Below are 13,810 nucleotides of genomic sequence, written 5' to 3' on the forward strand. Positions count from 1 at the left end.
ATATCTCTCCTATAACTGGTCTTACAAGGCTTATAACCTCCCCAAAATAGCCATGAAGGTATCAGGTTGTCCATATTTTATTGTGATGGGGGATTTTAATGACAAATTGGAAGGTGGGCTGGGCCCTATTTTATAGGAATTTGACATGGATGATAATGAGAATCCCAGAGACTATTACATCAAATACTTCAAAAGTTAGACCTGACATCCGTGGTATGTTAGTCCCCCACACTTTTTGACTTCACCTTTCCTGTCGTCTGAATTAATTTTTGTTGGCATTAGGCCTCTGTGCATTCTGCCACTGCTAACCAGGGATAAAGTGTTCTCTCCTTTAAACATGGTGAAATTGGAACATTTATTTTAATTCTAAGTCTCTAGTATATGCTACTACAGGTACTCGGGAAATGTAAATTAAATGCTACTAGTGGTGCATAAAGGGATCACAGGATGCAGACAAGTGGAAACAACCCCAAACCAAGTCTGCAAATTTGATCTGAACAAAAACAGTGGTAGACTAAGTGATGACCAATTAAATGTAACATTCAGATTGTAACAGACTATGTCCATGCGTTGTGATTTTAGAAAATCTATGTCCATATGTTGTGGTTTTAGAAAGAATCAAAAGGTTTCGTAGTCGGCCATCAAAGTTTCGAAAACTTATTTTTTACGTATATTTTTGGCATGAGGAATTATTTAAAGTAGAGCCCACAATCAATAGCTGGTGTTCCTGTGTGTTTGGACTCAACTTTGCCCTTGCAGTCCACATCACAACTACCGTTGCATGACATATTCCCGACGCAGGCCCTCTCATTACAAATTTCTTGTCAATGGGATTCTTGATGGTGACGCAGATTCTTGCATGCAGCCTCGAAGCTCCTCTGAACCAAACCATCTTCTTGGCTGCAAGGTCACTCTCGGTAAAGGACTTCGCATTACAAGCCCTTGTTGATGGGAGCCTTAACAATAAATACAGGACATCTTATTGCAGCTTCGTAGCTCCTGTGAACCAATGCATTGACTCGACTGCGTGACTCATCCTTGATGTGGGACCTTGCAACGCTCTGCAATCAGGATTTAATGTACTCTTGTTCCGTGGGCTTAAGGTAGGATCCCTTAGCCAGCTCGCACTCTATCACGGCCGGCCTGAATTTGTGAATTTTTCCCAGTCTAGAACGACCAGATATCAATAGTTAGAGTTATGTACTTTTTGGCACTATTTTTACTGAAACTTTAAAATTGCATCTCTGCGGTTCTACTAATTGAATGTTTGTCATTTTGGTCTTGTTTCATTTATCAAAATCTACTCTATTGTTCTAAATCTTTTCTGGGATCCTTTTGTGATGTATTTCACTGTGTTACTGTTTCTAGTGTTGCACAAACACTTTATACATCGCCTCTAAGTTAAGCTTGACTGCTCTGTACCAAGCTACCAGTATTGTGAGCACAGGTTATTTTGCTGTTCTCTTGTGACTTGACATTGACAGGGATTGTGGTTCCTACTTGAGTAGGGTTTCCTCCCGGTCAACCAATAACTCAGTTTCTTACAATATACATCAGGCAATTGGCCCCTGTCAAAATCTTTACTGTGGGACTTTGAACGTTATGAGCTTGAGATGACTTAGAGTGTAGAAGTCAAACACTGTATGAAATGAGGGTTGCAGAAGGTCAAAAAACCTCTTGGGGGGTGCTGTGAATAGGTTTTGGGAATTTGAAAGAGTTTGAATCAGAATGCGTCTGTTTAGACAGTTGTGAAAATGAGAGTTTCTGCCTCCCTTTTTTCAGGCATCTGCAAATATGGAAATCTTAGTCTGCACATGAGACCTGTCAAGTAAAGTAAGGCTCTTAGTTGAAAATGGACATTCTTTTGGCATTCAAATATGGTTTATTTTCGATTCATCCCAGTGTACTCAGTGAGCTTGGAAGGAATGGTGGTAGCTCCCGCAAACTGATGCAAGCCACCGTATCATCATACATTCAGTAGCATGCCATTTTACTGGGATTCTGTGAACTGATCAGCAGGTTAGCCCAGTTCCTGGAATTTTTAGATCCTAAGCATCTTTGGCTTGTTGGGAGATAGGTTTGCTCACCACCAGTCAATAGCGTCTGTCCTCACTGGAAAGGAAGACTCACATTGCCACATGAGCAAGCTGCAGTTTTTGTATCCAAGCCCTCGTGGCACAGAAGTTCATGGAAGAGGGTAGAACACTTTTAAAAATGTTCATCTGAAAAATGTCTGCAATGCTGAACAAGGCATTTTAAGAGTTTCACAGAAATCCCATTGGTAGATAGCCCTCATAAAATTGCTCTAGAGCAAGTAGCATTAATGTCTCTGGCTTTTTCTGTATTGTTACTGAGTTATTATCCCAAAAGCGACTGCCAAATCTCCAATAGATCCTTCCAAAGAAAGAATCCTGGTTGGTAGCACCTCTAGCTGGTACCAATCCAGTGAGAGCAGGTCATTTAAAAGAGGCTCTCAACACCTTCTGCTTTCCCACAGCATATTGCACTTTATTCTGCTTTTCTCAAGTTTGCATTTGTAATTCAGGATTTCCTGGGTTTACTCTAGATCAGTGATACTCAAAGTATGGCCTGGGAGCTGCATACACCCTCTGTACTTTTGCATGCGGCCCCCATGACCTGTTTATGCGGCCCCCTCATCAACAGAAGGAATGAGCTGCTGTTTACTCAACTTTGCACTAACATTAAAAGGATGTTCAACAAGCAGGCAAGCATTCATGTAAAGGCTAATGTAAGTTACAGAAAGGAAGTAAGTAGGGTGTTCTGCATCACTTAACTTTAGAAATATCTTCTATTTTAAAGACATCTTGCAGCAAACATGCAGAACTGTTTCACCTTAGTACATCTGCTTATACCAGTGCACTGAGAAGTATTTATTTTTTTAAGTGATCATTTTCAAACATGAAGATAGAAACATTCATTCCTCACCCCGACAACAATGACAATAGTGAACTAAGAGGGAACTCAGTTTTTATGTGCTCTCTTTGGGTGGCATGGGTTTCTAATATACTTTAACAGCATTATTTGTTATTGAATCAAATACAAGAGATGGCTTAGTGCTGCACACACCCTCAAGTCATGTATTTCAAGGTCCTCATATGTGGTAATGAAGAAAAATGAAGGAAAGTGACATAAAACAATTTACTAGGATCACACAATTTTGATAAGTGAAGAAGCCGGGATTATCCCCAAGATTCTGGTTTCACATTGTGCAATTCAGACACTAGATGTATGTACTTCTGTTCCCCTATATCCACCTTACCGCCAACCTTCCTGCCCCATCCCAACCCCAAACCCCGACTGCCACCCTATTTCCAACAATGCAGCCCTGATGTGAGTACCCATGATCTATATCTATATGTGTGGAGAAACAGAATACAATGGATTTACAAATACGGCTCATCTTAGTCAACAGGGGACTTCTACGTTGGAATCAATTGATTTTCTTTCTACATGCAGATGCCTAGATATGTAAATTACTTCTTACAGTGTATTTTTCACCATTTCGAGTTGTTTCTTCCATGGTCAACCTGTTGAATATTACTTCCAAAACAAACCACTACTTAGACAAATAGTGAAATAGAGAGAGATATTAAAATCACATTATAATAACATGCTGCAGCTAATTCTTCGATGAACCGAAAACATATTAGGTCACTGGACCTTCTGAGAGGGTTACTGTGGAAGTGAAAAAGGCAGAGGAGGTAGGAGATAAATATATTACCTTACTGTATGAGATCAAATCAAAGAGTTCACTGATCTCAGCTGATGTATTGATCTCTTCCTCCTTTGATGATAATGGATGAGATGAAGCCAGTGCATCAACTCCCATCACTCTGTAGATGTCATTGAGCACAATTAGATCTTTCTGTAACGAGGAATGGGGTAAATTCATGTAATAAAAAGTGACCTGTAGTGTGTACATTTAAAGCTTTTTGGTGCCCCACATCATACATACTAATTTTTAAGGGAAATACATTCAAGATTATTTCACTGATTTTAATTTTGCACTCAGATACTGAAATCATATTTAGAACAGAAAAATTGACTTTATGTTAAGGTGTTTTGTATAGTAACCCTTATCCTGAGGTTACTTTTGGCATGTAAAGTGTTGGGGAACAATGCTGTTGAGATGGGGTGAGTTAATGCTCACTGTCTTACACTCTTTATTCACAGCTCGTGCTTCAGGTTACTATTGAATCACAGTTTCATCAGCTCCATTTTGAGACATCTATGTGACATTAATGAATGAAAATTAAGCAATAGTCACTGTTGCACTTATAAGCCATGTTTCCACTCTCTAGTCATCCAGGAGATAAGTATTATTTGTAACAAAAAAGTGGTGATACTCTCCTTGGTGAAGGTCCTGTTTCTTGAGAAGTGTCATATTGACTTTCAATGCATTGGTTATAGATGAAGAGTTCTCTTGATTACATAATTTCAGATTTTGAGAAAGCCGTCTTTATTAAGAATGGCCCTCTGTTGTCATAGAATTTGCACTTTTGTCAAAAATAAAGAATTATAGATGGGTCAGGGTAAATAATGGAGATGTTTTTCACAAAGGGGTTATTAGTGACATCAGAGAGTTAACAAAAGTTAATCCTGATTGTCTATGATGTCACTCAAAACCCTTAGGTGAAAAACATCCTTGTTATTCACTTTTATCCTTCTTTAATTATATGTCAGATATGGCCCACCACACCGTCTCTACTCGTGCTAGGATGAGCTTCATGGAACCAAAAGAGTCACTGGGAAGTCCTGCTACCAACACCTACCTCCATACAAACAAGTTACTCCCTGCTTGGTGTGTTCATTCACCCACTCTATAACCTTCCCCATCCCCCGAAAAAAGTCTATAACTGCTATTGTACATTGAACTATGCTTCTTTTTATGTATAGCAGACAATATCATAATTGCTTCTTCTATGTACATAGAGGTGCATATATAGAAGAGTTTTTTCCTGAAACTAAAACTTTAAAAAACGTCACGAAACATGTACATACTTCATCACAAGATAAATGTGCACATCAGACCATGTGTATATTGCTGCTTCTATGCACATATGGGCATTTATATAGAGGAAATGTCTCCAGCTAATTCAACCATGTCAACTGTCACATGCATATGTGTATGTACAAGTTAAGTTACATTTTTTTTCTATAAAATAAAATCCTCCTTTCAGTCTTTGTACCACCCCTCCTCTCTCTGACTCTCCACAAACCGCTCTGACTACTCTGAATCCCTAAACCTCCTCCTCAAGCGTTTCCTCCTTTTTAACCATGTAATTTAAAAAACAGGCCCTCACAACCACTCCTTAAAAAAACAACTCACTACTTCCCCTTTCAAATCCAATCCCATCATTCTATCCCGACTGTAAACTCTACTAAAAACCAAGAGCACACACTTAATACAACTAATGCATAAGAAAAAAAATATTAACTAATCTACTAACTATTAACCTCTAATCTTGGGACCTGGAGTGGCGTACTACTTGCTCCTGTGTGCCCCTTACTTTCTTTTACCTTTCACCCACCGATAGATCCATTCATGCACTCATGCTCCCGCTTACAGAAACACTCAGACATGCATGCACCTATTCACAGATCTATTCAAGTGCTTATTTACCCACTCTGAGACTCATACACTCATGGACCCACTCAGAGACTCACTGACTCACACACTCATGCATCCACTCACAGACCCACTCACAGACTCTCGCTTATTCACAGACCCACTGAGACACTGATGCACCCATTCACTTACCCACTCAGAGACTCATCCATCCAGTCACAGACCTTCAAAGACACGCGTGCACTCACTCACAGACCCAGTCAGTGCTTCACCCAGATCACAGATCTACTCAGACACTCACTTACCCACTCACAAACCGACTCAGACACTCACACAACTAATTATAGACCTCCTCAGACACTCATGCACCCACACACTAACCCACTCAGAGACTCATCCATCTACTCACACACCTTCAAAGAAACTCATGCACTCACTCACAGACCCAGTTAGAGTCATGGGCTCACTCACAGGCCAACTCAGAGACTCATGCACTCACTCACAGACCAACTGAGAGACTCATGCACTTACTCACAGACCCACTCACATACCCACTGACAGACCCATTTAGACACTCTGGCCCACACTCACAGACCGACTCAGATATTGACACACCCACTGACAGACCCACTCAGACACACTAATACCCACTCACAGACTTACTGAAACACTCATGCACTTACACAATAACTGTCAAAAGTTAGTGGTTGCATTTAGAAAATAAAATGTTATAGTTATGAAAAATCATTAAAATACTATAAAAATTCACTGAAAAAAACAAGGGCTACCAGTACTTTAAAGTTAGGTTCTGATTTCACTCGGTAGGGTGGGCTCAGGCAGGAATGGAGAATCCTGTTGTGAGGCTTTTACCAAAGAAATTGTCTGAGCCCAACACCGTCTTCTACTCAAGCTTGGATATTTGTTCATCTGCGTGGCAGCAAACCACCCATAACCTTATGCGTTTCAACATGTGCTGGCTTGATCACAGGCGAAAGGTATTACGTGCTCCAAGTGGTCCCATGACCTGTTTCTCAAACTACAGACCCCAGGATGCACCTGTCTATTTGCCAAAAACGTGGCAAAATGCAAAGTTCAATTTGAGCTGAATAGCGTTTTTAAAAACAAATGTCACAACATATTGTGGTGCATGCTGCTAAGGTAAAATGCAAAGTGCGTGTTGATGCTGCTCATGCTTGGTACTTGCTTGAGATGCTGTACTGCCAAAGCGAGGGATCACCTCTCTCATCTCCCTTTCGTCACGATGTACACCAAATAGCCTTGGAAATCCACTGGCTGGTGTCATCGTTCCAGCGGGTCATGCCCCCTCAGTTAATATTTCAAGAAGCTGCTCCATTTTACTGGGGGCCCGACCCTATATATATATTTGAGGGTTCTCTGTACAGGAGCCTCCTTCCACCTAAACTTGGGAACTACCCAGAGTTCTCTGCTTCTTTTTTGCATAATTTATGTTTCACTCTATGCCTGCATGGGTGTTGTTTTATATATATATATATATATATATATATATATATATATATATATATATATATATATATATATATTACCTACTGGCGGTCGCCAGTAGGTATATATAGTTAGGATTTTTTCTCTATGGGATTTTTGAAAATTCTATGTCTAATAACTTTGGCGTTTGTGGACGGAATTGGCTGAAATTTTCAGGAAAATGGCACATTTTGTTTCTGAGCAGCCCTTGAAAATTTGGGGGGGGTTCGTCAAGGGGGGGCTGAGAAAAAAGGGGGGTCCCAAAACGTGTTTTTAACATTGAGTTTTCCATAGGGCGGTTGGCCTCACTTTTAGCCCGAACGGCTGAATGGATTTGCACGAAACTTGGCAAAATTGTAGGGACTGGTAGCCCGATGTGCCTTTTGTAGGTCTCAATATATGTGCTCCAGTGGATTTTGAGAAATTAACGTTTAAAAAAAGATATATATCTGTAACAGCGGACCGGGCAGCGTCCCAGGACGCGTACTTTTCGCGCAACGGAGCTTTGTGAAGCGAAGCTGATTGGTTCTCTAGCGTCTGTCAACATTCCAAAAAGTCCGTAGCGGCCGCCATCTTGTCTCTCGGTAGGATCGAGAGACAAGAGGAGGCCAAAACAAAGGGGGAAATAACCATAAGGGGGCATAGTAGATCCTCGCTGACCCCCTAGGTTTGATGTGGAGGTTTTAAAAGGGCCCCGCGGGGCAAAAAAAATAATAATAATAATAATCGAACGGCTGAATGGATTTGCACGAAACTTGGCAAAATATTAGGGACTGGTAGCCCGATGTGCCTTTGCTAGGTCTCAATATATGTGCTCCAGTGGATTTTGAGAAATTAACGTTCAAAAAAAGATATATATCTGTAACAGCGCTCCGCTTCGCGTAACGGAGGTTTGCGAAGCTGATTGGTCATTCTGTCACTGGGCTATAGTTGGGCTACATCTGGCTGATATTTGGGCTACATTTTTTTTTTTGTGTGTCTGGCGGCCATCTTTGGGCTACATTGGGCTACATTGGGCTTCATTGGGCTACATTGGGCTACATTTGGGCTCCAACATATATATAGGCCAATGTAGCCCAATATATATTTTTCAAAGTTAATTTTCGTAAAAACCACTGGAGCATATATCTTGAGACATAGCAAAGGCACATCGGGCTACCAGTCCCTACAATTTTGCCAAGTTTCGTGGAAATCCATTCAGCCGTTCGAGCTAAAAGTGAGTCCAACCGCCCTATGGAAATGAAGGAAATGAATGGGTAATTTGTAATTAGCAAATAGCTAATCGCAAACTAGGAATGGTAAAGAATCGCTATTTATTCCTTAAAGTTCGCTATTTAGGAAATGCAAAAAACTTTGATGATACATATGGCGGTTCATCTCTAACAAGATAAGAAGCATAGGGATACATTTATGATGACTGGCGCATCACCAGGGATGTGTTAGTCATTCTGTGCCGCTGTTCCGTCACCTATGGTGTGCTGCATTTACAATGCGGCGCATCATGGGGCAAAAACAGCACAGATGCGTGATGTATCTGTGCCGTAAAGGTGGCGCATTGCTGGAGTTGTATCGCAAGTGTGATGAAGCTCCAGCAAGGGTCGGGGGTGCCCCTGTCGCAGGGTTTCTGTTCTCACACAGAACTGTGGACAGAGGATTGGAACCTCGGCGAATTAGGGTGTCCCAAAACTCACGTTAGTAATCAAAAACTCCTTAGCAAGCTAGGTACAGTGTCACATTGGATATAACAAACTCTCAATGTTTAGACAATCCAGAATATGAACTTATAGTACCTCAGGATACGTGGAACTCATGAACAGTCGGTCGTTATATATTTCTTAGAAACCAGAACATGGAGTTAAGAAGAACACATGTGTATTTGAAATGTTTATTTACTAATGCCGTCTTCTCAGGCGTAGTATCTTAGATAATACAAGTACACATATTATCAGTAGCAAAATTACCAGCATAGTTACTAGTACATAAAAAGCGAATGGTGATAGTATGTTAACATGCTGTAAATGAATAAGAGTTAGCAACACTTATAAGCAGCCGCGGGCCGTGGAGGGAGTTACGGTGAGGCAGGGAGGCGGGGAGGGGGAGAAGCAGGGTGGAGAATACAAGTACACATATTATCAGTAGCAAAATTACCAGCATAGTTACTAGTACATAAAAAGCGAATGGTGACAGTATGTTAACATGCTGTAAATGAATAAGAGTTAGCAACACTTATAAGCAGCCGCGGGCCGTGGAGGGAGTTACGGTGGGGCAGGGAGGCGGGGAGGGGGAGGGGCAGGGTAGAGAGGGCTCCACCCTGCTTCTCCCCCTCCCCGCCTCCCTGCCTCACCGTAACTCCCTCCACGGCCCGCGGCTGCTTATATCTCACCCTCCCTAATACACATATTATATTATTTGCTAAGAAGGTCTCTTTGTGTTGGTTTAGGGCGTGCCCATACTTTAGTGTCTTAGATTTGAAGGAATCACATCAGCATACACCAGCTCTCTCTTCATGTGAACCGCATCAACTGTTGTGTATGTGTGTTCGGCAAAGCAATATAAAACCCGCCTCATGCCCAGAATTGGCAGAAGTTGCACTTATGTTATGAGTATGAAGTCGTGGAGATCAGACCTCATAACAATTCTGTATCGTGTTGTTCTTGAAACTTTAGCACTCGCTGTACAGATATAGTTTAACAAGCAAAGCAGATAGTAGAGCAATAACATATTATTCTCATGTAAACCACGATGAACTACTAGGTGGAAAGCTAAAGCAACAACTAAGTGTCGTGTGCAGAAGTTGCAAAAAAGGAAAAATGGCGTTTAAACCGGTAATGAGCCCATGCTAACTTAACACGGTGTAAAGATATCCAGGACCTAGATGACACCTCCCCATGATCCGGAAACGAACTGAATAAGATAATAGAAGTGCCATCTCATGAGAGCAGATTGCAAGTTTATATGTGGACGGTCCGCAAGGTAAAGCATTAAAAACTAGGAAAATTTAATGCTAAAGAAAAATAAAACAGCCAAGTACTTTATCGAGTCTTAAGCCAATAGGCAAGGTAAATAATAAAAACTTGACAAATAAGTCAATGAATTGTCAATGAAATGCTAGTACTCAGCATATCAAACATGAAAAAGGTCTATGACATAACTGTGTATGCAAAATAAGCTGCAACAGCCTCCAATAGGAAGTCACCGTCTTCATCCGAAAACAGTTCAGCCATCCAATTTAAAAGCGGAAAAGAACATACGTGCTCTCCCAGCACCGGATCCTCTATCACCATCAGAGGACAGCTCGGTGGGTTTTCAAGAAAGCTCTGTTCCAAGAAAGACTGTGCTGCCGCCAGTAAATTCCAGGGACCAATTAGTCCATGCATCAATGCCACAGCCATAATCCTTTCGCCAGGACAAACCAACTCGTGAGTAATGATAGGAGTCATCAGCTGATTAAAGTCGACGTCAGGAGAAACCGGTCCGCAGAGACACAAATCAATGGCCCAATCGAAATCACAGGTCAGGCAGTGAAATACAGGCTGGACACAGGTGAAGTAGGAGAATCGAAAAGATAATCCATATGCCGTGCTTAATATCGCCAACGGCATTGTGCCATAATATTCTAGCATGCGATTGCGGAACAGTGTCAGCAGCTGCAGGGTGGGAGGTTGCATAGGAGGGACATCCATATTTAAAAATGTAAAAAAGCACAAGAGCGTCCGCTGGTAATGCAAGTAAAAATGCCAATCCACGAAGCAGAGTGGAGAAAATAGAATGAAAGAAAGCAGGGATGACTCCAAAGATTTTCTCAAATGAAGTCACGAGACCACTGGTAACAACTTTAAAAAAGTGCGCCAGGGCCTTTGTGGAGGATGCGTTAAAGATAGTCCGAACCATCTTGCTGAAATTGAAAGGCAAATCTGAATTGAAAAGGGTCTGCACCTCTGTACGGGTGTTCGCTATGTGAAGCACGAAAGTTTCACGGGCCGAACTCAAGGCCACCTCTCTCTGAGACAAAAGAGCTCTTATTCTTGCCATGCCGTTGAAATCTCTCCCAAGGTTGGTATTTGTGGCCAGATTGAAAACTCCCTATGTTCATGTGTGGGAGGAAATAGAACATTTCTGCAGCAAATAACCCGTTCACTTACTGTTACGATAAAAGGAATACTTTTAATTAACTCAGAACAATCTTCATTATTGAGCATCAAATAACTACCATTTTCCAACAACTTGAACGTGGGGATGATAGCAGGAACTGGCGTGCCTTGCAACACGCAAGCCATATTTGGTCGGTGTTTGTTGCATGAAGCGTGTAACTGTATGTGCCTACACATTAGTGAATGATCTGGCGTCTCAGTGCATTCCTCTCCATTCAGATAAACTTCTTGATCATCTTTGAAACATCTGTATGTGTATGGAAGCGACCTGACCTCATGAAGAAAAGCACTACCTAAAGGTTCATAACGACCTATTGGTATATATTTCATACAATTTGAAAACTTATATAAAGCAAAAGGCAGCGTTATTAAACCGTGGATAAGGCACGTTGCCAAAAAACCCGCAATCCTCTGCTGATGATGTCACTGAGCATGTCATGAATGATGTAATATGTGACATCATCAGCAGTGGATTACGGGTAATAGTATCTCTAGTTTACTCCCCTATAGCTGTCTTTCTTTTAACATAAGTGTCTGTTTCCTTCCCTTATACTTACTGTTTTTGGTTCGCTTCCGGTTCGCGTACCGGGGAGCGAACTGGGAAGCGAACTAAGAGAAATAGAGGTTGGCACAGTTCCAAATATTGTACCAATTTTTTAATAACGGGGAGGTAGTTCTGAAAAGAACTTTTTTTTTATTGTTTTTGTTGTTTTATATTTTTTTTATTATTTTTCAGAACATTTTTTTACTTTTTTTGAATTTTTCTGAACAGTTTTATATTTTTTGGGGTTTTTCTTGGAGGGGGCAATGAAAACGATTCATTGTAAAGGGCTCAACAGGAGCAACAAAACAAAAAAAAAGTATTTATTATTTTGGGCGTTTCGTACAAACTTGCATATGATAGTCAATAGCTCTGTTGATCAGAGTGATGCTTCTTTCTCCGTAGCAAATGAATCCATCGCAAAATACGCAGATGTGTTTTACTTCACCAAATCTCATTTGTATATTTGGCACCATCTCCCTGCCCTCTGGTCCCGTTACTTCCGGTACAACAGATCTTCTGGCCATAATAGGGAGATTATCTAGGTCGTTCCGAAACTGTGCAGCACTGTAGTTGTTAGGATGCCACCTAGTCATATGGCGATGCATTGTGTAGTTTCAGAAACTGTATTTTTTCTCGGTTCCTCTGGACAGTCTATCTTGACATATAAGGCAAGTTACGTATCTTGCATTTACTTTTTTCTGACCTTTGGGAATTTTATAAAATTGCCAAATGAAGTTTTCTTTCCGGTGAGACGTCCTGGGTTCCTCAGGCAAAAACTGCCTCTCTTCCTGCTCTTCCTCTTCTTCCTCTTCTTGCTGAATTATAACTTGAGCAGGTGGTCCACTCTTCCTTGGATGTGGTGGAGGTGGTGGGGAAGCACCAGCTGAAGCTACTAAAGAAGCCATTGCTCAGTGATCACAAAGGGTCTTTCTCTCACAATGATGAAAGTCAGAGTGAGGAAAGAAGGAGGGATTTTCATCATTTGGGAAAAACAAGAGTTCTCAACCAATGAAAAGTGTTCATTTTAGATTATATGACCTAGTCTTACATCATTAGGAAACCAAAAGTGAAATGAACCAATGAAAAGTGTTATTACCAAGTCACATGACTTGCTGTGTTTACGTTAAGCGCTTTGCAGGGCCTCCCGGTTTGCTTCCAGAAACCTGCGCTTTGCGACTCGCTTCGCGTACCAGTTCGCTAACGTAGCACGTCATATGACGTATCACGCGACAACGTGAAACGTCATGCGGACGGGAGGCGTCACGATGTTGTTTTCTAACGCGGCACTTGCGGTAAAGAAACGTTTACCGGCTCGCGGTCTATTTCGCGGCATCAAGGTCAGCTAACGGGAAGCTTCCCGATTCGCGAAGCGGGAACGAAGAAAAAAAAATATTTAAAAAAAAAATTATTCATAAACATATAAAATATATTTTTGGATTTAAAGAAGAATACATTTTACAGCTACAGATATTAGCTGTTAAAAAACCAATGAAATTCACTGAAAAAACCATAGGTTATAGACCATATATAGTTAGGAATTAGCATTTACAAAACCTTGAAAATTCACTGAAAAAACCATAGGTTATAGACCATATATAGTTAGGAATTAGCATTTACAAAACCTTGAAAATTCACTGAAAAAACCATAGGTTATAGACCATATATAGTTAGGAATTAGCATTTAGAAAACCTTATTTTACTCACACAAAACCATTGAAATTCCATATATAGTTAGTTGCACTAACTATATATCGCGCACCCGCAATCCACTGCTGATGATGTCACATATTACATCATTCATGACATGGTCAGTGACATCACTGATGACATCACTGATGACATCTCAAATGACATCACTGATGACATCACTGATGACATCTCAAATGACATCACTGATGACATCATGACACACCAATACCAGTTACTACATACGCACTCACTGATTCCTACGTCTACACACACATTCACTCATTCACCCATACAATGACTCATACATACAGTCACTTATTATTACAACACTAT

The 13,810-nt window shown here is 40.9% G+C and overlaps 1 protein-coding gene across 4 annotated transcripts in view; it reads right to left on the reverse strand.

Moving 5' to 3' along the window:
- The window catches only part of LOC144824122 (aminopeptidase Ey-like), an 836,887-nt gene that overhangs the window by 280,954 nt on the left and 542,123 nt on the right, over positions 1-13,810 (reverse strand). For all 4 annotated transcript variants that reach the window (XM_078683237.1, XM_078683239.1, XM_078683235.1 and 1 more), the window contains exon 8: positions 3,743-3,886. In XM_078683237.1, coding sequence (XP_078539363.1) covers positions 3,743-3,886 — 144 coding nt within the window. The remainder of the gene's footprint in view (positions 1-3,742; positions 3,887-13,810) is intronic.

Source organism: Lissotriton helveticus, chromosome 3_1, assembly GCF_964261635.1.
Source record: "Lissotriton helveticus chromosome 3_1, aLisHel1.1, whole genome shotgun sequence".
Taxonomy (NCBI): Eukaryota; Metazoa; Chordata; class Amphibia; order Caudata; family Salamandridae; genus Lissotriton; species Lissotriton helveticus.